This window comes from Cuculus canorus, chromosome 7 (assembly GCF_017976375.1).
Source record: "Cuculus canorus isolate bCucCan1 chromosome 7, bCucCan1.pri, whole genome shotgun sequence".
Taxonomy (NCBI): domain Eukaryota; kingdom Metazoa; phylum Chordata; class Aves; order Cuculiformes; family Cuculidae; genus Cuculus; species Cuculus canorus.
The window spans coordinates 18,983,100-19,007,345 of record NC_071407.1 but is presented as its reverse complement, the minus strand read 5'-3'; the positions used below and the strand labels follow the sequence as shown (position 1 = coordinate 19,007,345).

The 24,246-nt window shown below is 40.5% G+C and overlaps 2 protein-coding genes across 9 annotated transcripts in view; one reads left to right on the top strand and one right to left on the bottom strand.

Annotated features, from left to right (window-relative positions):
* The window catches only part of WDFY4 (WDFY family member 4), a 151,477-nt gene that overhangs the window by 122,908 nt on the left and 4,323 nt on the right, over window positions 1-24,246 (top strand). For 5 of the 8 annotated variants that reach the window (XR_008450752.1, XR_008450755.1, XR_008450756.1 and 2 more), the window contains 8 exons: window positions 325-482; window positions 2,105-2,263; window positions 5,621-5,800; window positions 8,658-8,840; window positions 9,472-9,559; window positions 11,730-11,841; window positions 12,937-13,835; window positions 20,637-20,820. Coding sequence is in view for 1 of the 8 variants with exons in the window: in XM_054072005.1 (XP_053927980.1) it covers window positions 325-482; window positions 2,105-2,263; window positions 5,621-5,800; window positions 8,658-8,840; window positions 9,472-9,559; window positions 11,730-11,841; window positions 12,937-13,003 (947 nt within the window). In the remaining 7 variants the exon portion in view is untranslated. Of the gene's footprint in view, window positions 1-324; window positions 483-2,104; window positions 2,264-5,620; window positions 5,801-7,984; window positions 8,196-8,657; window positions 8,841-9,471; window positions 9,560-11,729; window positions 11,842-12,936; window positions 15,096-20,636; window positions 20,821-24,246 lie in introns of those variants that run through there. The other 3 variants (XR_008450753.1, XM_054072005.1, XR_008450757.1) reach the window with 3 other exon arrangements.
* VSTM4 (V-set and transmembrane domain containing 4) overlaps window positions 23,286-24,246 on the bottom strand; it is a 32,004-nt gene continuing 31,043 nt past the window's right edge. The window contains exon 8 of the mRNA XM_054072007.1: window positions 23,286-23,455. Within this exon, the coding sequence (XP_053927982.1) occupies window positions 23,330-23,455 (126 nt within the window). The 3' untranslated portion in view covers window positions 23,286-23,329. The remainder of the gene's footprint in view (window positions 23,456-24,246) is intronic.

Below are 24,246 nucleotides of genomic sequence, written 5' to 3'. Positions count from 1 at the left end.
ACAGTGGGCTCCCTTAGCTGTAATACAGCGACTGTTGGTGACGTGCCTGGCATCCTCTGCAGACCATGGCATACAGCAGTCTGCCAATGAAAAGGAGTTCCTTTAGAGTACATCACTCCCTCTACATGGATTTATGTGGTCCATTAGAGGGGAGTGTTTCCACTATTCTCTCTGGAATGTCAGTCGTAGAGTAGAATTCTGCCCGTGGGCCTGGCCACAGCTCTGAGCCCAGTTGTGGGGATTGCCAGCAGCACCTGTGCAAGGAGAAAAGTTACATGAGTGCTCTAAAACCAACAGAATTAAATATATTCTCTCTCTTGTCAGACTATCCCAAGGGAGCTATTGGACACATTGTTCATACTGAGAAAGGCATTCTGGCTGTTGAAAAAAACAAGGTTTTGATTCCTCCTCTTTGGAACAAAACATTCTGCTGGGGATTTGAGGACTTCACCTGTTGCTTTGGCAGCTATGGGTCTGAGAAGGTAAATAAGAAAAAGTCTAAGCATTCCACAGATGAATGATGTGTGTGGTCTTTGGCTGGTTTGGGGACCAATTTCAGAGGCTGTTGGGAAGCTTATTTCAGAGGATGCTGTACTCACAGGACTTTCTCACAGTCAAGCTTCTTGAGGAATCTCAAGCTGGATATCTCAACAGACTAAAAGTCACTCTACACTGCTGAAAAAAGTGGCATTTCCCCTCTAAATTATTGCAAGTTTTCCTTCCAGTGACTGTGTTGTCTGTCAAAATGAAGAAGAAACCCCGTTTCACAGGTTTTAAGGAGAATGCAAGGTCTCCTGGCCACTGATTAGAAATTTCATTGTGCAGAACTTTCTGTTGGAATTAAGACAGAACCATCTGTCAATTCCTCTCTGGCTCCGAAGCTTAGCCCAGTGCATTCGTTCAAAATAATAACGCCTTTTATTGTAGAAAGTTAATACTTGTACTTCCTTGCTGTTGAAAGTCAACGGTCTCTCTCATCACACTGCTTGTTAGGGCACTTGACAGATCCAGCTTATTCCTCTACCACAAACACAATGATTTTTTTGATGTGTTTGGAACAATGTTACGACACGCAAAGATATCTGAGCTAGCTTGGGTACCAGAAGAGCAGAACATGTCATTCAGCAAGATACTGACTTGGGTATTTGTGCAAGGCACATCAGTATATTTTTGCAAACACACCCACAGCCACGAGATGTATTTTACTTTCTGCTCCTTGTATAAAATTATGGAGAGTTTTCTCCATTAATTTCAATTAAAATCAGTTCTTAGCAATTCATAGTGCTGCTGTAGGTATAAATTATGTGACACTGAGCATGATTACACAGCCGCTATAAGATCTTGTTGGGAGTCCAGCTTGAGTTTACTCTGGGTTAACAGTTCCCCTGGACATAAGCTTAAAACAATTTTTATTCTTCCTTGTAAGTAGGTAAAGGTTTGTTCTGTCTGTGGTATGGTTTTTGTAGCTGTGCCGTCCAATTCCACCAGAATCATTAGCACTATTGTGTTGTCCTTTTGTGTGGGAGAGAGGTAATGCAGAATGTGAGCATATGATGTTATGCTATAATCATCGCAATATATAATAGACCTGACCTTGGTTTAGGCTCATTCTGGTGGTGCTAACAGAGCCGTAGGGACAGAATGGATTTTAGTGCTTTGGCTTTGGGATTTTCAGTGCAAGTAAGAGGAAGGTTGAAGAGCCTGGCACTAACCCTGTTAGCAGTGGTCATTACAGCCTGAGCTTGCTTTTCAGTCTACATTGAATGTTTGCATTCTGTCACTATATGGTAGCAGAAAGAGATTGCCTGAAGTTATGTAGGAAGTCTGTAGAACAAGAGGGATTGGGACTCGGTCTCCTAAGACATATGACACTGACCTTTGTCCATCCTTCCTGGAGGATGGCACAACTGCATGCAGCCACAGCCAGTGCCTGTATGTATTATGCAGATGTGCTCTGAGCACAGAGAATGGTTAAGATGAGCTTTTCTTTCCTAGATTTGAAGAAATGAAGGCTTGGTTCTGAAAAATAAATTTGCCATTTAGTATTAATAAATGCATGTTATCACCATATAAGCATTTGACTTAAAGCTGCTTTCTTGTACAGAATGTGACTACATTTGAGTGCATGGCAGACTGGGGAAAGTGCCTCTGCGCTGTGTGTCCTTCAGCAACTACCATAATCACATCTGGAACAAGTTCTGTTGTGTGTGTCTGGGAACTTTCCTTAGTAAAGGACAAAGTGAAGTGCCTAAACTTGAGACAGGTTAGTACTGTGGCTCTTCTTCTATAGAAACTTAATGAAAACAAAAAGATGAGTTACTTTCTCTCAGATGACTGGCAGAGGAAACACCTTTCGGTGAATCAAGAAGGCAGCAATCAGCAGTATTATGTGACAGCTTTTTATCAAGTCAGGAGCTGATAATATGCCTTATACCCACAGCTTACAGTTACGAACTCTGCTTGTTTTCTCCAGCCTCACCCCCACTTTTGGTAGGTTTTCCAAAGTTTATCATGATCAAAGAAACAGTGGAGATAAGGCATATGCCCTCCTCACTTGAAATGCAGCCAACCCTGGGGTTATTTTCAAAAACCTGTATCACCTGGAGATGCTTATAGTTGTTTTGGGTTTGCTACAGCAGTGGATGGAATCTCCAAAACACCTGGCAAACTTAGCTGATGGAGATGAAGGCTCAGCTAGGCACAATTCTTGATTCTTGTCTCTCATCCTGAATTCATAAAATAAAAGGTTTTCCTGTCACTCCAAGAGGTAGTAGTGCATCCACTAAGAATGATATAGTTTGTATCCTCATTCTCCAAAGTCCTTCAGTGATGACCTTTTAGTTCAGCTGGTTATTATTTCAGACCAGGCCATGGACATAAAAATGGAAGAAATAGCAGCACAGAAAAGCATAAGCAGTAATCTTCATCAACATCAAAATTATACCAGTCAAAATGTCAGTCTGAATTTCAGGCAACTGTTTGAAGAGGCTGTCTTTTATCTCCAATATAATGCCCTTCTCTTTAACAATCTAAAATCAGCTTTGCTGATGTGCTCCATTGTGATTAATCTGGTATTACCCAAAGTCCACAAAGTGGCATGAGATCATGCAATGACAAATCCTGTACCTTCTCTTTGCTAGCAGAGGCTTTTTTTTTTTTTTTTTTTTTTGTGACTGTCTGGCATAGATGTAAATTTGAATTATGGGTCTAGATGTCTTCCAGTGAATTACTTGCTGCTTTCATGTAATTCACTGTTTCATGGTGACTGCTTTTTCTGCTGAACAAAAAGAAAATGTATCATCTTTCCTGAGAGAGTGAGCTTTGCTTAAGTAAAGCTGATGTGCTATAAAGTGGATGCTATTCACTTACCAGCTGTCTCATGGGACTGACACATTCTGGTTTGGAATGTAGTAAAGTACAGAAACTATATTTCAGCAGAAAAATAGTTGCTTTTCCCTCTCTAGAAGAGGCTGTTTCCACAGTTTTGTGGAAGACTAAAGACTGAGCATAATAGCCTCAGTATTGATCCATGCAATTTACCAGTTCTTCAGTGCTCACGAGCAGTGTGTGATCCAGCCCCCAGCATTTCTGGGCCAAATGAAGTGCTGGACTAGCAGAAGCACCTAGGCGAGCTGTACCATCTGCCAGAGACCTCTCAGGGGGGTGTTGAGCGTAGTTGTGAAGCATCTGTGTCCATGTCAGACAGTTAAGTTAGATGGTCAAACTTGGTTTAAGTTTTCATGGACTGAGCATTCCTGCAGTGAGGCTGGTCCTCTTTTTTAGCCTTTTGATATTTGTAAATTGACTCTGGAGACAGGTGTCTCATTTTTTTGCAGATATGCTGTAGGATATTGCCCACTAAGGGAAACATCAGTCAGTCTTTGCAGAGCAGTAGAGAGTAGATGGTAGAGCTAAAACCACACAACTGGTTTTGCATGAATATGCGTTGAGATACTGGTAGATTGAAGCCACAGTTACAACTATGTTCAGGTTTAGCTCTCTCTTTCACACTCAGCTTGTATTTAAAGTACTTCTCTGCCAGGTAGGAAGTCTTTCAGGGTTAAAAAAAAAATAAAAAATTTAAAATTATAAATTGTGGAGGAGCTTAGCTTGCCTTGCCTTGTCACTTTGAATTTTGGCACAGTGGGTATGTTTCCTTTTGTGCTTCAGAGGAAAGAGAAGAAATGCTGGGAACTCAAACCAGCTTTGTCTTAGCCCACAGGTCTTGTGCATTTCCCATGCACAGGCACTGGATTATGCCCAGTCCTATGTAAAGACACTGTTCTACAATCAGTCCAAAGCTATTGCTGAACCTCCTTTTTTATGCTCAGTTGAAAGTGTTTACAATATCTGAAGACCACTTTTGGTGACTCTTTTTCTTGGCCAGTATTTTTAGTCAGCAGTTCTTCTGAATGGAGTAAATCACAAACTGAAATTCATCCCTCGCAGTTGCAGGTCACCTTCAGCAGCACGTAGCCTGCTGCAGCTCAGGTTCTTCACCAGTGGGTTGATGTTTGAATACTGTTGTCCTAGTAACCTTGGCAAGTGGCAGCAAATGTTAGCCAGCAAGGGTTCAGTCTCACAGTCACACGCTGGAGAAGAATATGAGATATGTTTGCAAAAATCACCCAGGACATGTGGCTCTCCTGTTTCATGCTGAACTGAGACAGACCCTGAAGATGTGCTAATTATGTCATGTAGAGAAAGCCAGCAGGGAATACGAATTTACTGTTAAAAACAACATTAAAACTGGTGGGTCTGATTTTTCACAGTAAGGCATCTAAAATTGAGCCCTGAAAGGCTTTTTAGGAAAGCTATGAAGGACTTTTCCTATGTTTCCCTACAGGCTTTAGTGTCATTGGTGGTTATGCAGCAGAATGTATACTGCTGTCACTTGAGAGTGCTGCATTAAACAATTGTCATCAGTATACATAAATCCATGATTTCTATCTGTGCTATTAAATTGCCTATAGTCTTTTTTAATGAAATTTTTTAAATAAGGCTAAATTAAACTGAGCCCTCCTTTTGTCTCCAGAATATATAAAACAACAGCAAAAAAAGAATGTTGCATAATGATGAAAAAGAAAGGAATTCCTATAGGGCTTTAAAGAAAACGTTCTGCCCAAATGCTGTTTTTCTTCTTAACTAGAATTGGAAAAATATTAATACTTGTTCAGAAAAACAGAAGGATAAGACTAAGAAGGTCACTGAAATACATCCTCATAAATTTTATTTCAAAATGGTTTTTAAATATTGAGAAACAGTCTTTTCCAAGCATAAATTTTACTTAAAGCTGCATGGACTGAAGTGAAAAAAACATGTTTTGTTGCTGAGCACAAATCACTGTTATAGAGTCTGAAATGTATGCCAAGGGCCCTGAGTTACTGTGCAACTTGGGACAAGTCACATAATCCCTTGAAGCTTCAACTTTCCTCAACCAGGAATTGAGGGCAAGGATGCTTATGTAAGATCCTTTGGCATTTTGCTGTCCTATCTTTTTCTGTTCTCCAAAGAATAACTAGGTTTCTTGTTCTTACTAAGCAAGTAACAGTAGGACTGTGGTTCCCAAGTAAATCAGCCACCCTCTGCTGTGGTTTGTTGGTTGCTTTTTCTCCACCAGGCTTTATACGGGCACGCTCAGGCAGTGACCTGCCTTGCTGCATCTGTGACCTACAGCATCTTTGTGAGTGGATCCGATGACAGAACCTGCATCATTTGGGACCTGAACCAGCTGACGTACATAAACCAGCTTCCTGCCCACAGGGCAAGCCTCTGTTCTGTTGCCATAAACAATTCAACAGTAAGATCTTCATTTATCATCTTTCTTCTGATGCATGCATGAACATTTCATGATAATTTAATGGGTACTCTTCCCCACATAAAAAACATCCTGAGAATCTGATACATTGATTTTTTTTTTCTTTCTACAGAGATTGCTAATAGTGTTCTTAATGACAAGAGGCAAGCACTAAAAGCAACATCTTAGACTGAGTAGCTAAGTGGAAGCATCTTTGGATGGGTAGATAGCAGGATTAAACAACTTTTAGTCTATGAAGCATGAAGTATTACCCCAGTAGTTCCTAGATTTGACTTACCCATAACCTTATTGCCTCCATTATTTCATTAATTTCTCCTGACATTCACACAGCAGAGCCATATCAGCTGAGACATGTTAGACTTCAGTCTGCCGCCTCAGCTGACAACTACCTTACACCTCTGTGATGACAATGTTGGCTTTTTGTTTTCCTTTCTACTCTCAGGTGTGGGAAGAGGTCTTAATAGTAGTGGGTATGTCTGTTGTGGTCTCTGCCTGGCCAGAATTTCACGCATTTTTGATAGAAAAATATCTGATGAGATTTTTTCCAACTCTCTACCTCCTGAAAATATTGCTTAGACATTTCTATTTTCTGTCTCTATTACAATATTAGAATAGGGTTGCAGCTGCTCAGACAATTTGAAGTCAAATCCAGTACTGGAGCATGTACCAAGAGAGGCAAAATTGAGTTCATATCAGCAAGAAACCAGGCAGACATTCTCTACTTAGTCTGAGCCAAAAGAATAAACTCGTATCAGAAATTTAACAACCATGCATTTCGATGACTAGTAACTGAGGATGGGAATTAAGTAGTCTGTTGAGTGCCAGCTCAGGTCCCAGGCCCAAGGTTCCTGGTTAGTGTAAAATGGGCAGTGGCTTCAGCAGGCGAGTTCAGAATACCCTAGTGGTCCCTTACAAAGTCAGCTGAAGCAGTGCCATCTATTCAGACATGAGTGGGTGGTCTGGCACAGACCATAGGGTTGAGACCCCATGAGGATGGAGTCCTCTCCTTTCTAAGTATCAGTCCACCATTGACTGTAGGCTTCACAGTTAGTAGCTCCTCTTCTGAATGTATCTAAAAATGAGATGGTCTGTGCCAGGAACAGTGTAGTGACGGACCCAAGAGCAGCTCTCCAGCCTTTTGGAATGCAAATAGTTAATTGAGTGGACAATAGTCTGGTTCATTTAAAAGAGGAAAAACCTCAGGAAGCATGACTGAAACTTCAAGGAAAAAAGATGATGAGGTCCGTGTGTCGTGGATGAGAAAATTCTTTTTGATGTTAGCAGAACAGGATGCTTAATTCTAAAATACTTTTTTGTTTAAATTTTGTGTATATATACACATACATTATAACATGAAGTTGTAAACAAAATTTCCATTATTCTAAATTAAATATTCCAAATGACACAAAATTACATATTTGGTAACAAGTTTTTTTCCAGAAAATTCAGAGTGTTTTGAAGCAAAGTTTGAAGGAAACATTATTTCTGAACCACATACTTTTCTGTGAAATACAAACCCTATACAGCTCTTTGTTATGTGCTTGTTAGTTTTTATATTTGCTCAAGCATCTAGAAGCACCATTTTTAGATTCAGACCTCTCGGTGTTTGTATCATGTGGACAAGAAATAAAAAGGCTGTTCCGAAAAGTTTCTAAGCTAAGGAGGATGGTAAAAGCTTGCTTTAACTAATGATATCAGTTAGTTTTAAATCCCTGGTCTAGATATGAAAAGCACCCTATATCATTACCACATGCATGGACATTACATACTCTCATGCAGATAAATGAGCTGAAATTTAATCTCTTTATTTATTGGCAACCCTGTTTTGAATGTGTTATCCTTGTTTATCTTCAGAATTCTGCCCTTCAGTGTGAAGAGCTCTGGCCCCAGATTAGGCAGAGGTGAAGTGTTCTGTTAGCTGATTTAAACCAGATGCATGCTGCTAATTTAAGGACACTGGCCTTTGCCAGAATCAGATGACTTCGCTGATGGTGTTCTATTTAGCTGGTTCTTAGTATGCATCAAGAGTGGAAAGGTTAGTTGGAATTTCAGTTAGCAGCCTGATCAAAATGCACTTTTGATAAGGCCCTTTAAAATTGCAGCATTGGCTCTTGGTTCCGTGTGTTTCTTGCCCTTAAGGATTACCTACGTATTTGCTTCTTACAGTGCAGTCCGTGGTAAGACTGTGCACTGGGACGGAAGGGAGAGGAGAGATTCATTTGCAGAGGATGTTTTCTGCATCAGCAGTGCAGCTCACTGAATGCTGAGTTGGTCATTGGTCAAATGAAACACACAGTCTAAAAATGCGATGACATTAAGCTCCCTGTGAGGGGCAGAGGAGGATTGTGAAATCACCAAAGGCTTCGCAGCTAAGCAGGTGAACACCATATCCTTGTTTAAGAGAATGCTTCTTTGTAAAGCGTTGAGAGCACTAGTCCTGGCACAAACCTGTGCTAGGTATTGCCTGTGGACAGTCACTGTCCCTGACAACAGCAAGGTCAGCTTTTCAGTCTGTGTTTTCACTAAAAACCTGGATTTTCAATAGGAAGGGAACATTTAAAGAAATGTTTCATTTTAAAAATGCAAAAAAACACTTTATTTCTGCATTATCTTGCTAAATCTGAGACAGTTGGTATGGGCTTCTACAATGTAAAAATGTGAGAATTTTTCATGAGAAAAATATGTCATTTTTACTTTCTATGGTTTATATCATTTGCTCAGACGCAAAACAAAGGTCAGAATTCAAGTCAAAGAAACTCTGTAATTTCTCATCAGGAAATAAGCGATGTGAGGAGGGTGAGCACAGGATTTTGAAACACTGCTTCTTGCTTTGTTACAGGGTGATATTATTTCTTGTGCTGGATCTTACCTATATCTGTGGACAGTCAATGGTCAGCTTCTTGCAAGCGTTAACACCACCTGCAGCCCAAAAAGCCATATTGTTTGCTGCTGCTTTGCTGAAGTGATGGACTGGGACACACGCAGCATCATCATCACAGGAAGCACAGATGGAGTCGTGAGGGTAGGTGGATGGAGGAGAGATAAGGGAATACTGATTCATTGTAGACCAAAGGCAGAATTTTGCATGCTAAATGGAGGGACATTCTACTTTCTTAAAAGCCCATTCTACTTTCTTAACAAGGCAGCACAGGGTAGAAGACGAAAATCAGAGTAAAATGTGTTTCCTATCAACTTTTATTCTCCTGAATGGAGGCGTCTTTGCCATTCAGGAAGAGTTTTGAAAATGTGCTTTTCATTCTAGTGTGGTTTTGAAAGTAAAAATTATATTGCCCATCAGAAATATGTTTGAGACTGGTTTCTGAGAGCTGATTCACAGTTCAGTTTATTAAGTCATCCTTCTCAGGAGCAGGAATTCATTGCTTAGTTCCACCTCCAATCTGGTGGGAATGCTGCTTGGGTTACTGAGACCCTCACTAGTGTGTCAGCCCAACAGCACTACCAGTTCTCTGCACGTATTTCCCCAGTGTGACACCCTGCAGTGCAGTGGCCAAGGGAGAGATGATACTGTGAAATCCTGCTGTGATGACAGAAGTCTGGCTTCCACCCCTTTGCTGGGAAGCAGATGACTACACCTCTCTCATTCCACTGTAATAATCAATGCTTCTTCCATTTTTACCTCCTTACTGGCAAAGCTGTGGAAGACTGAGTACACCAACACCCCAGACCAAACTCCTGGGCTGAGAATGCAGAGAGATACAGTGGAAGAGCCAGGGAACATAGGTACGGCCACGGGGTAGCCACAAACTGCATCATGACTGTTTGGAGCAGACCCTGTTTGTTTGTAAGACGACTGTGTGTGAGTATAGTGGTGTGGAGTGGGGGATGCTGCAAGTGACTGGCACAGTATTACTGTAATCAGAAGCAGAAGTAGTGGGTAGCCACTACCCTGCCTTAGAGACAGAAAGCACCCTTGAGCCACCTGCCTAGATAAAGCAGAAAGCTTCTTCATAGGTTTTGTTATGTGTTCTGTCGAGCTTCATAGACCAGCTTGCTGCATAAACCTATGAAACTAAGGAACTATCCTGGCTCCAGAATGCCCATTCACTTGGCATCTCTGCTGATGGCCTTTACTAAAGTATCCTGGCATGTCAGAGGAGGCAGTGTCAAATCCTGTTCCGTCCCAGGACAGGAATTTTGTTGTCTTTGCCACCGTAAATGAGGTCAGAGGCCATAAACTGGTGGGAGACCAGCAGCAGTTTATTCAGGAGCTGTTTATTCAAGGCTGTGCCAAGCTAAAGCTGATATGCTGGAGTTCCTGCAGAACTGAGGTCAATAAGATGATGAGGCTATGGTGCTGACTGGTATTAAAAACAACTCAAGTTCACTTCTCTGTCCTAACAAATACAGGAGCTGAAACCTGCCAGGGAGCTTTAAAGGCACATCCAAAATATCACAGCTTGCTTCTCTTCACACCGTATTTTACAACAGAAAGTAATTGTGGTGTTAGTATGTATAATTTACACCACTTCTTTGCTGTGATCTTCCTTACAGACACTCTCTATTGCTTCAGTTTTAGGCATACAATTTGTATAAATATTCAGCTATAGATGCAACATCTGCATAAAAAGAAACTATACGGTAACTGTGCCTTACCACAGAGACCTTCAGAAGGGCTGTTCATGGAACTTAGCACCTACATAACTTAGACTGTTATGTGAAAATATTTATACATACAGAGGCATATAGGAAATGCCAGACTAGGTGCCCATTCTACGTTTTGTAATGCTTCAGAGCAGCTAGAGACAGATGCTTCTAGGAAAGATGCGAGATGGGAAATAGTCTGGCTGTGGTAGATACATATTTGGTTTCATTATCATCTCTAATAGAGATTGCTGTAAGTAAAATCCAAAAATTCCCAAATCATTTTAGTATTCTGTAGTTATTTTGCAGATTCTTTTTACATGTAGAAACAGCGTATTTGTTTTAAGAATTTCCTAAGTTCTTGCCCATAACTTCCTGTTTCAGACATTTCCATGTCATATTTACTCAGGTACAATTTCATGTTTATGAACGAACTGAGATTTCAGCTATTTTAAAAATTTTTATCTTAAACAGTTGTCTAAATGGGGACTTAAAGGCTGCCCAAAGGAGTGCAGCAGAATACTCCTGTTGCGCCTTTTTCATAGAGGATCATAGAAGACATGCACTGACCCTGGGGATCTGATAATGTGCGCAGACACACTCCTGTTTGCACATGAGCGTAAGGAGGCATGTTCGCAGATGTGTACCGCGACAGTGTTCTTTAATAAAGAGTTGAGAGGTGTAATCAAAGCAGTGGCATTCTCCCTTAAACTATTCAGATAACTTCAGATCATTTTATATGGCAAATAATTCCCACATCTCACTCTACACATTAAAGAAAGTAAAATTAATACAAAACAGTCATTAAAAAGACCCAAGTAACTATGACCGAGTTGTATTGTTAGGTGTATGTGTATGTATGTGTGTGTATGTGAAATGTTCTCAGTGTTTAATTATTGGTTCCGTTATGAGCAGATTTAGATAAGTTGATAATACCAGGGCTTTATGCAATTTCTTTTTACTAGGCAATTATGGGCTGTATTATATCTTGGCAGCAAGGTATTGTGGGGCATCTTATTAAGCACAGAGCCAGTGAAAACTGATGAACAATTTTGCTGAACTAGGCATGCAATTTAGAAAGCAATAATACACAAATCCAATTTAGCACACAATTGATACAGCCGCACGTCAGCACATGTAACTATCATAGCCACAAATTAAATTGGGATGGGCCTATTTTGCAACAGCACAGGCTGAGATTAAATATATTTGTTCTCAACTTAACAACTTGCTGACTGTAAATAATAACAATCCCATCCATGCTTCCCCAAGATACTTTCTAAATATTTATGTTTGAACCACACAACAGGTAACAAGTGTGGAAAACATCTTGTTCTCTTTCGGGAGCTGAATCCCAGCCTTGCCTTGACTGGAAAACCAAGTAAGACCAGTCCAGCAGTTACAGCAGTGGCTGTATCCAGGTACTGTCCTTCCCTTTGCATTGCAGGCGGTGCCCAGCAGAGGGCACGACGCCAGCATCGTGGTCTCTATGGCTCTGCCCTAAGTCGAGGGAGGGTTATTTTATTCTGAACTTCATAATACTGCTGGGGTTTTGTCTTTGGGTTGTTTTTTTGTTTTCGTTTGGTTCACTATTTATTAGTGTTGATGTTTCTAAAATCTCAGTAGAATCACTGTCTTAGCCAAACACACTCACTCTGGTAGCTGGCCTGGGTAACTCTGTTAAAGTGAAGGATGTTGGGATAGTTAGTGATCAGACAACCCAGGAAAAATAGCAGCTTTCAGCCAGAGTAGTTATAGATCAGTGGCTGCTGCACTGTCTGCACCACAGAAAAGCCAGTATCCCAGGAGCTGCTGAAGATGCCATCTCCTTAAAATACAAACAGGAAGATTTTGGCCAAAGGACAACTTTCTTGTTAAACTCCACTCAGTTTGCACAGCCAGTATTCTAGTTTATTCAGCCTCCCCCTCCCTCCCTGCAGTTTCATCTGGATTTAATTGTTGTTATCTCCTACTGCAGGATGTTACGATGTACTGTAAAACAGCTGCTGTCTTTCTCTACAAAAGTGTTGGCATTTTGATAGTTGCAAAAACCGATTCCTTTATTCTGTATGGTCAGAGGTCGAGAGCACTTAGTGCGTGTTATGCACAGAAAGTGGGAAAGTTGGGGAAAGAAGGGAAGGATTAGTTTCATTAGTGTTGATGGCACTGCATGCAGCACAGATCTCAGTGGCTAATGCCATGATATGTGCTGGCAACGAAGAATTCTGAAGCTGGCCAACAGATTTAGTTAACATTTATAGAGTCTTGCCATCATAGAAGGGTAGAAGCTCCTGATCTGGCTAGATTGTCCACAGCTAACCCACTGAACTCCAGAAAAGTCTGGATCTAGCTCTAAGTTCAGTCTTTATATGATTGATCTTCAAATTTAACCTTAAAGATAATGTGCTCCCCCGAATGTTGCATCTTTCTAATTGTTACACATACAGGAGAAAGCCTTGATCCTATTTGCATCTCATTCTTAAACATTCTTTTTTGCTTTTTTTTTCTTTCTCAAGAAATTCCTCTAAAATCCTAGTTGGTGATGACTGGGGAAGAGTCTGCTGCTGGTCTGTGGATGGATAGGAAGAAATAGTGAAGAAGTCTTGCTTTTTCAGCCTTTGAGATGGAGTGAAATTACCCTTCAGAGCATGAAGGAGTCAGAGAACTGGACGCCTATGCTTGCGGACTGCATCACAAAGGAGTTGTTGGACTGACTCTGATTGAAATTAGATAATGAACTTCAAAGCTGAGAGAGACACACTGACAGACATGCACATAGACAATGAGATTTTGCAGGTTTTGTGCTGAGAAAATTTTTGTATTTAAAATGTTATTTTAGATACTGATTTGGGCATAATATGTTGTATTTCACAAATAATAGCTCTTAAATAAAACTACCTTGACTATGCCAAAGAGCAACGTAGCTTAATAAAATCAACATATTCTGATTTTAACCCTATGGGATCAGAAAATGCTAAGGCTCCTGACAGATGTCGTGGGAGTTTGTTGCAGTATCTTTGTTCTTATTAACATACAAGTATGTTAACATCTCCATTTCTACTCATCCTCTTTCCATGATTCTGCATGAAAATGTATGCATGCCTTCGGAGAAGCTATTTGGTTTGCAAAGCAAAGGTAGGAATTTCTAGGCTGACAGTGAGGAATTATTTGGCCTCATTGTGAACAAGTGTTACAGTACAACCTTGTGTTTTCTAATCTGACTTGTTTTTTTTCTATAGTGAGTAGAGCATGCAAAATGCATGGGGCACAGATGAAGATTTGACAGAGCTGGTTGATGTTCTTTCATTCTCCTCCCTCAATGCCTTCTTTCCCAGCCTTGTCCTGATGTTCTCAGGAGTATCAGTATACGAGACATACTTCAGCATTACCTTCATAATCATTCTGCACAGTAGAAGTGAGTATTTCTAGCATAAGAAGGCTGAGGCCATAGTGTAATACATATAAGTGCCATTTGTGTCCCTGGTTGAGATGGAGAAAGTGTGAAGAATCAAGCTCCGTAACACTTTCCAAGAATTTGAAGGAGCTAAACTGGTACCACTCCCTCTACCCTGCCCATCCTTTACCTAGTAAAGAAATAAAAGTGGTTTTAGGAGGAACTGGAAGTCATTGCATAGCAAGAAAAACATGATATAATTGCCATAAGGGAAACATCGTGGGATGACTTGCATAACTGGAGTGCTGCCATTGTTGGCTATAAACTCTTCAGGCAGGATAGGCAAGGAAGGAGAGGCAGTGAGGTAGCCCTCTATGTTAGAGAGTGTTTTGATTGCCTTGAGCTCAATGATGGTGATGATAGGGTTAAGTGCCTATGGGTAAAATTCAGTGGAACACCCAATAAGGCAGATATCATGATGGGAGTCAGGTATAGACCACCCAGCCAAGACGAAGAGGCTGATGAGATATTCTACAAGCAACTGGGAGAAGTCTCACAGTCACTAGCCCTTGTTCTTGTGGGAAGACTTCAGCTTACTATATGTCTGCTAGAAGTATAATACAGCAGAAAGGAAACAGTCTAGGAGGTTTCTGGAGTGTGTGGTAGACAACTTCCTGACACAACCAATGAGTGAACCAACTAGGGAATGTGCCTGTTGTTTGTGAACAGAGAAGGCCTGTCAGCTGTAGATGTGGAGGTAGCTTTCACTGACACATAGACAATAGCTGGTGCTGTCTCAGGGGCAGTACAGTGGTGCCCGTGTGATGGGCCTTCTGATGCATTACTGTTTCTCTGCATGGAACGTAGAGGTAGCAGATCTAGAATATGCTTGAAAAATTAAGCAGGTAGAGCAATTCCACAGCAAAGACTTTCAGCATAACTCCATTGTTACTGAAGTGGCACAGTGCAAACATCACCAAAGCACTGTAATTATCTCAGAACCAGCTTTTGCAAAGTGTAAGTAGCTCAGGGTGAGAATTACCCTTAAAAGAAATCCAATCCCATTAGGACATGAAATGAAGAAATAAGGCGCAGTCTTAACTCTGCCCTGTAGGGAAACCAAGAGAAGAAATGTGGAACAGCACAACCTTTATGTGACTTTAAAAATCAGTTTAATCTAATCGGAGACTATAAACCCTAAAATGCCTTAATCACACTTATTTGGTTATTGCACAGCCCATCTTGCTTCCTTGTTCGGTAATAGAAGTCTTATAAATTTTACAGTGAGCATTAAATACTGTCTGATTTCTGTAGCTTTGTGTTAGCTAATAAAGGCTTGTGAAACAATATTTGCAGAGCTGCCTGTGCACTGCAGGGCCTTTGCATCCTCATAAAACAGAATTTGCTCAAAACTTTTTTTGAGAAATTCATGCAAACAGATCTGTAACTCTCACAGGAAAATTTCCCCTGTGATAGTCACCATGTGCTACTGCTCCCAAGTCCTTTTCACAAAAAGATCTCAAAGCTAGTTATAAGAGGGTATTAGTAAGATCATCTAGTTCAGGATCACCTGTGGCTGTCACAAGGGAAGTTATCTGAGAGCCATATGAGCTAAAATAATTTACAGGAATATGCTTCTTTCTGCATGAAAATGCAGCCTGTCACGCTTGTCTCTAATCTTTCAGGAGGGATCCCAAGGAAGTTGAAAAACAAGCCCAGAAAAGCTCTGAACCTGATCCCAGCTCTCTGGTTTCCTCCTGCTTGGTACTAAGCACCTCTGAGCCAAGTAGCTGGAGTGATTTGTTTGCTTATAGTCACACACATCACTTAGGGATCAGACTAGTTGTTGCATTACTGGTTCAGACACATGCATAGCAATTACTGTCATTAAAGTCAGCGAGGCTGATGTGGAGGTGCAAGAGGGAAGAGGAATGGTGGAAGAATGCCAGCTTCCCTTATGCTTTTTTCCTTACAGACAAGTCATCAACAAAGCACTTCCCAAGCATCAGGAGGCTCCTGGGCATTTGCCACATGAAGTTTTTAAAGGCCCCCTGCCTTGTTGCCTACACTGGAATGAAATGTTGTGTGGAAACCTGGTATCCAGAACCAGGCAGCCTTCAGCAGTACATTGGAATCTTGGTGACCATGAGTGATATTTCCTGTAATGAGTCCCCAGCAAATGTAGGTCTTGTGATCGGGACAGCTGTGTCTGTATTCAGTGATCACTTGATGTGTTTTACACCCATGTGTTGCAACCCTAAGCATGTGGAGGCTTGTTGATGTAGGGCAGTCACTGAGGGAGCAACAGTGAGTGTGCTGGCTAGAGCTGAGGGTGTGTCCCTGTGGTGGAAAGAACAAAGTCAGCTCTTACTGACTGGGGAGAAGCTGTCTCTGTTTCTCTCTTTCCCTGCTTCAGGTCAGAAATTGTCTCCTTGTTTAGTTGGCATAGGAGACTCTAAGAACTTTGCTTTTCTTTCATACAGCTGTTCCCTGAAGGGAGGGACAACAAAAAGTCGTGCTCCTGTAGCTACTCCAGTTTTGGTGGGATGCTCAGCTGCGGAGGGGGGAGCACAGGGATTAAGCTGCTGGAACAAACAGTGAGAGTGCTCTTTGGCCAGTCCTCTGCTCAGTCCATTCCCCACGGTCTCCTGGCTCTGTGGCAGTCTCTAGTGGAGAGGTGGTCACAAATTAAATCTGCTCTGCTGATGTTTATGTCTTTTTACCTCCTTATTTTACTGACAACACTGGACTAACCAAAACAAAATGCAGTCAGGGTGTAGTCATTTAAGTTCCCACCTTTGACTGTCACAGTTGTAAACCCCCAGATCTTGTAAGCAAGCAAAAGGCATCTCTTTATCGTGGCAGTGGGATCACGTATGTTGTAAACAAAGGATTCCAGTAGCATCATTGAAATAAGCATAGTTGCTGCCAGACTATGAGGTAATTTGATCGTGAAGGTGACATCCAGATTTGCTCTAAAGCCTTCGTCTGCCTGGCAGGCAGGCTTCTGTCTATAACATGGCATTTGTTGACTTTTGTTGTATAAGGACTCCAGTTGGCACCTTGTTGGGTGCAGCAGCCCGTGGGGTTCATGGTAGGTGTCTGAAGCTTTGGGCAGCTCTTGGCTCTTCAAAGCCCGATTATGAGATGAATATATACTCTGTATTTGGTCTGTATATTTACAGGCCCTTCAGTGCTGGGACTATGATAAGTGGGAGGAGGCCCACTAGAAATCTACTCAAGCAGGTCTAATTGTACTAAATAGAACAGCTCAGTAGAGTGGAAAATAGTTCTAATATATCTACCCAAAGAAGATAATGACCTTTTAAATAACAGAAGCAATTTTATTTCAATACCGCAATTACTCTGAACTCTCAAATGTCAAAGTGCTGAGCACTTTCAAAATAACTTAATTTAGACATTTATAGCACTTAGACACTGCTAGTTTCTTATCTAACCTAATTATGGGTTGTACAGGAAATTGCAAAGCATCCCAATTAATGTTATTTTTTATAGTGATACATAGGAATGGCCTTTGCCATTTGCCATCTTCGTGTGCACAGTGATTTACTAATTTTGGGTTTTGAGTTAGTTCCCTAGTAGAGCAGAGTTCTTCTATCCTCTGGTTGCTCTTTGAGAGCACCCAAGGAGGAAGTAGAGGTATAAGTGAGCATAGCTGTGTTTGCTTGAAGGATTTGAAGGGCATGTGCTGCCATGAGAACAGAGTGCCATTGCAAGGCAGGACCATTTAAGTCATAGAAATTCCATATTGAATAAAAATGGCTGGCCCTCAATCTTCTTTGGTTCTCTCCGATCTGCATACTTAAACCAGGGTTCTCCGCTTACTTGTCTCCCATAGGACTAGTGCAGAGGAATGAGATTTGTAAAGCTGCTTAACTGGCTGCCTGAAAAATCCTTTCACAGTCGATGCTGAGCAGTTTCTTTTCTAGTTCCTGTTTACAGCAGGAAGAATCAGAGGTGAAAGAAGTAGTGTAGCACCACTGAGCAATATCCAGTGACTCCTTGCCTGCTTTTATGGCAAGGGGAGGATACACGTCCAGTTACCATTTCTGAAAGTGATAACTGTTGCCCATCCCAATGTAGGTTTTTTTACAGTATGTTTTACGTGATGTCCTAGTTCTGTGCTCCCACCAGCATCGGGAGAGAGCTGTTAGCAGTCAGAGAAGTTCCTGGAAGCCTGCTCTTTCCTGAGCATAATCCAAAAGGATCAATGGCTTGTTTCTCAGAGAAAGATGTGGGGCTCTGGGTAGCTCTGTACTGCAACTGCTGTCGACTGTGTCCAAGACCATGTCAGCCCAGAACAGGAAGGCAAAAGCCCCCAAAGGTGATCTTTTCTTGTGCAGCTCTATATACAGACTCCTAATGCACTTTTGTGCTCTTCTTCACATCCTTATGGTAAAATATTGCTGCAGACAAGATAGAATTTTAACATGTCTTGATAACTCAAATTAAATCCAGAAGGGAAAGTTTTGAGTTTGACTCAACAGCTTACATTCAAGAGGGGTACAAGGAATTGGCACGCAGAGAGGTAAGAAGTCCCTTTAGCCAAAGTTTTTTCCCTAGCCAAGACCAGAACCCACGTGAGCTTGCCTGGGGACTCTGCACAGATGACCACCTGCTGCCCTGGAGCGAGATGCAGGAGAGTCCCAGGTCCCACATAGCAAGGAGAAACGCAATTCCAGTGACTAGCTTTATTATGTACCAAAATGAAAACTTGAGCAGGTCTCAGCCTGAGGCTCAAAAAAGGCTGCCAGAATGTTTCTGACTGGGGTTTTCATAGACTGAAAAGCCTCTTGTGGAGTTTGCAAATAACGCAGTAATGCCAGTGAGGTACAAGAGAGAATTAACACAATATGGTGCCAAGACAAGTAGGATTCCTGCCCTACCTATTGCTAAGCAGTCAGCAGACCACACTGCTTCAGTATTTAGCCTCTGAGAAGGAATACTGCAATACAAAACTGCTATAAAGTTTGCTGAAAGAGCTGGGGCAGCCAGGGGGAGGGATTGTCTGTGATCCACATGTTGAAGTGTGTTCTGTGCTGGTATATAAGCAGACGTTTTCTTCTGTGGACTGTGCTTAGAGTGCGGTATGGGAAGCCAGATCAGAATCTAACCTAACCATTCCCTGAATTTCCAGGGCTGTTTCCTCTAGAATAATTTGTTAATTGGTTTCAGTGAAGCAGTGTTGGGAATAATTTGTTCTTTACAAGAGGAAAGCCTGACAAAATTGAGGCTTTTAATTCTCTTTTCCACCCTCCCTTCAACAGTCTTCAAATATGGAGAAGGCTGTTAAGAGGGAACAGAGACATTTTGTATGTTTACTGGGGAAAAGGCAAAAAGATGTAGACTATATACTAACATTTTGAATTATTAGGGCTATGGAAATGGATGGTGAGGACACTATGGAACCTCATGGCTGAAAGTTTCTAAGAAGAGGTTAAGCCTCTACTAGTTTAAGTCAGGCTAAGTTGGTCTAACCTTGAGATCAAGCAATAGACTAGCTGATATCTCAAAATCTGTTTCATCTCCATTTTCTGTTTTTTTCTGAGAGAACACAAAGTCAGAGTCTTCTACGGGCATGCAGTCTTTTGATCTACACTGCCTCCCAATAAGGGAAGCAACATGGACTCAAACCAGGTGGTGGAACAAAGCACACCAATTCAGTATATTTCAGCTTAGTGCAGGAAAGTCATAAGAGCAATTGTTTTACGGTGGGATTTATGTTTTTTATGTTTTACACTGGCAGGGTAGACTGAGATAAAAAATTTTCTTTGCGCCTTGACATTACTCACTGGAAATGTGCTGGAAAAGCCCTTAAAGAGCAGAATTTGACCTACAAATCAAAAATCAAATGAGACTTTATCTGGTCCAAGTCCTGCTATGCCAGCATAACCTGGCCCACACCCTGGCTAAGGACACAAGTCTACTGAACTTCTTAATGAAGAGAACCCCACAATTATGTTACAGTTATTCTAAAACAAATAATTTGCTTGTAATTACAGAGATAATGACATTCTGACCACACCTACCAATTAGAAAGTTGTAATAAAGAGAAATAAAACACCTTTTCCATGGGCTGCAGAATCAACCCACACACTGCCTATGACACTAATATGATTTACTCCTATTTGCTGATGGAGGATCCTAGTAATAAAATTTAATGTGGAGGAACAAGGTGCATTTAACTAAAGCTGTAAACATCTCTAATTCTATTTAAAGCTATAGGGTGCTGTACAATAACATTTAACAACCTGATACTAAATTGGTGTGAAGCTAATGGGGCTGTATTTGTTAAAATTTCAGCACTAGGCCATGTTTTACCAATGACAACAGAAGGAGTAACCAAAATAGTATGAGTCAGCAGACTCCAACCGATGCTTAATAAGGTATTAAGAGTCTTCATGGGAGCTCCTGTCATAAAAGAACCGAGGGCCACATTCAGCTCTGCTGCTGTTCTGCTGAAGCCAGAGGGAGTTGGGCCAGAGATTAATTCAGCTTTGCAGTGCCTGTCGGAAGGAGCTAAATCCAACTTATTCTGCATCTCTCCCACTAAATCATATTTTTCTCAATGAAGTTTTCTTCTCTGTAGCTGAAATGAGTTGCTTTGACAGTTAAAGATGTGCAATTAATTGCAAGGTAAAAGGTGATGTTTTTCTTTCTCCAGTGATATGATATGGCATTATTAAATCTAGGTGCACATTGCACAAGAAAAGGCATAGGAAATGTCAGGTCCAGAAGATGGGTATTCTCGTAAGTGGTATTTCTGGCCTCCTTTCACTCAGCTGATCTATTGCCTTTCAGGATTCTGCTGTCATCTGAAGTCAGTTACAAATGGAAAATGTTTTAAAATAATGGAATTTTGTGCAGAATGAGAAATTCAATTCCCATCTATTGAGAAGTACCAAATAAACACATCCTTGAATCGTTCTCTAGCAAGCAATAAATCCTACACAGACTGAGAGAACTTCTCTCACCAAAAAAAAAGGTAATTTATTTAGCTCATTTAACTATTATTTTGGGGAATTAGATATCAAGCAGAAGCAAGAATATATAGAATGTTAATACACAAAGAATGGTATTCATTAGTATACTGGGTGTAAACATACAGTAGAGGATTTTTCTGAACAATGGCCACAATGGCCAGTTGCATGTAAAAGGAATGTTTATGTACCAAACTTCAGAAAATTTTCACAACTAAGCAGTCAACTCATTAATATGTTAGGGTTTTAGTTTTGATTCCAAAGGAATCACTAGTAAGTTCTATACTTTTCTAAGGCCTTCCTTACAGCTGTCTGCATAAGAGAGGAATAGTCAGTCAAACTCTGGTTGTTCTAAAATTAATCCCTGAATGTATGATCATTCTTGAGCACCAATTTTTTTTTGGTCAATGAGTTGATTGCTGTTGTCACTCGAAGTCCATCACCTTATCAGAGAACAAGGAAAGATACCGTGCCCTTTTGGTGGGTGATTAAACTCCTGAGATAATGAAAAGTTGAAACATTTTCTTGACAGCTCCCAAATGCAAACATTAAAAATGCAAATAATTACTAGCAAACCTATTGATAAAAGCTGGCCTTAGTTTGGAAAGAATTATTTTGATGAGGTACTAGAGCTGGAATTAGTACTGTGCATAATGACCAGCCTCACAAACTTTTCTTAAATTCTTTTTTATACAAGATATTTTTATCTAACATGGAAGCAGGTGGTTGCATTTTACATTTATACATCCTGGCTATACAGTAACAGATTATGTACGCTGTCTAATCTCTACTTCCACTCAAAAATGTTAAGAAGCAGTTTATGCAGTCACTTATTCTGGTGAAATCCAGCAAAAGGCAGTGATGTGTTCTCTTTCTTTGTCTCATGTCCCCAATCCTGCATTGTCACCCCTGTCCTCCTCCCCTGTGCTCCCTCCCATACAGTAACAGGAATAAGGCCATGAGTATTCCTGTGATGGTTCCCAGCTCTGCTCTGCTTCATGGTGAGAAGTTGCTGTATCACTAAAAATGTCTGATTTGTAAAGGAGGATGCAATTTGGATCACTTAGGTTAGGATTTCAAAACCTAAGATCTGCAACTGTTACTCCCAAATCCACAATCCACACTAAATACTGCTAAATGAGTGGCCTGTCAACGGGCTCCCTCCCAGACTTGGAGAGCGTGTGGCACACACCAAGTAAAAGATCTCCATGTCCTGATGGTGAGATAAAGAGACCATACTTTTGCTTCTGCAATAACTCTGCAGTTACTCAAAGGTTAAAGCTTCCTAAGGGCTGAAAGATGTTGGGTACCCGACTATCCCTGAGCTTGGGTGGGATTTGGGTATTGGAGATCTAGAAGCTTGAAAACACCAGTCCAGCTATTCTTCATGATAGAAAAGACTAGGATGCCACAGAAGGGCCATTTTTCCATGAGTATGTATCAAAGGAAAAGGAAGAATCCTTTCTCAGTTATCAAGAAGAACAGTGTTTTGTGCTTTCACATTAGGCTCATTTACCCATCTCCTAAGCTCAGGTCATTCCAAAGAAATAACTCCAAAGTAAGTGAGCAGAGCATTAATGGAATCTGCTCCATACTAAAGGATAAGCTCTGTGATTTTTCCTCTATGTCAGCAGCTCAGCAATGTACCAAGGCCATAAGAGGAAATTCTTGCCATTTTGGGAGCACCAATCTAGTTCAAAGCCAAAGACAGTGTGCTGGTTCTGTCAAAGTCTTTTACTCACTATCAAATTTTTCCTATTCCCTATCATAATTAAAAGAAGATCAAATCTTGGAAAATATTCCCAAGCTATAAATATTCTTCCTCAAATCATTGAGGTTTAACTACAAATGTTTCCTTTGGATTATATTGAAATGATTGATTTCAAACACTTAAGAAGAACTTTGCCAAAAGTAACAGAAGTTTTTAAAGACAATGTCATTTAGAAGGGGAAATTGAAAATACAAGTACCAAACCTTATTGTAACTATTTCTGGAGGAGGAACAAAAGCAGAAAAAGTAATTTTAACTTTTCCTCTGCTGTAGATAAAAGGCTCAGCTTTATTGTGTTAAAATTTTTCTCATGGGAAAAACATCATTAAAATTGACATATTTTCTGGTCAGTGGTATTTGTCCTCAGAAGGCGGCTGATGTGCATGGATCCTGCCTTTAGTCCTTCTGAAGCTTGCTAAGATGTTGATGTTTGCAGCTGGACTCATCACATTAGCATCAAAGAAGAAATAATGTTTAGTACTGAAAATTCCCCATGTGGAACTTCAATACATTTAAAACAGGGGGGCTGAACACTACGAAGTGTGTCTCTAGGATGTCACTTGTAGACCAGCTTCTTTTTCTATGATTACTTTCAACTACGTTTTGTTTAAAAGTCTCATAGAAAAATAGAAGTGCATGAATGGAAATAAAAAAATATGGACATTCATACAATTTTTATAAATAAACAGCACAGCAAGAATTAAATAGAACACAAACAAAAGACATTTATACAGGCATAAACTATTACAGCTTGTTCTCTTCAAAGAGTATCTGTGCATAGACTGTCGTACTGGGAATGCCTTTGGCTTCCTGAATTGGCTTCATAAGTTCAAGTTCAGCATATGTTAAATTCTCCTCTGCGATTTTCGGCTAGGAAACAGAACCAACAAATTACAGTTATAATATTGTTACCACAGAGTATTAAAGAAGCCTTAAATTTTCTATAGAACGGGCTATATTTCTTCTTTCACATATGCTAATTTTACTATGCTGTTAATTAGTTTAGTCTGTACTAGAGTTAGTTCACAGGAGATGAAACAAAAATAATACTAAAAATAAGAAACAGAAATTGTTAATTTTCAGTTTATCCTTGTTTCTCAATGAACATTTTAATTTGATAATTCAAATACTGCAAATTTTAAAAGTGTGTGATAGCAAAGTGTTCAGGCTCTTTAATATTAGTTATTGCAGATTTCACAATTTGAAATATATATGCCAGATTTAATTCCCAGCTGTAAACCTTGGACTAGTTACATCTCTAATCATAGCCACTCGAAGTACCTCTCATTATGTTCCTTAACAGAACCAAAAAACAGATTTAAAATGCAGAAGACAGCAAAACCAGATAGAATTGAGTTACTGTAATTTTAATGGGATTTTTACCACTTTTGCCATGATACAGATGAGTTCAGAGTTTAGAACAAAGGCCATACCACCAAAGCTGTCTGATGTATTATACTGGTTGAGTTTTAGACTTAAAACTATAACACTTCACTAGGAGTGACATTATCATGAAAATTTACTGAACAAACTTCACATGGGAGACAGAAGAGCTGCTTACGGCTACTGAGGACTTCATCCAGCCTCAGAGTGGTGGCTTAGAGGAGGAAAGTCTTGTGTTCTTTTGAGTGTGTTGGCTCATCATTTGGAAGTGAGTTGTT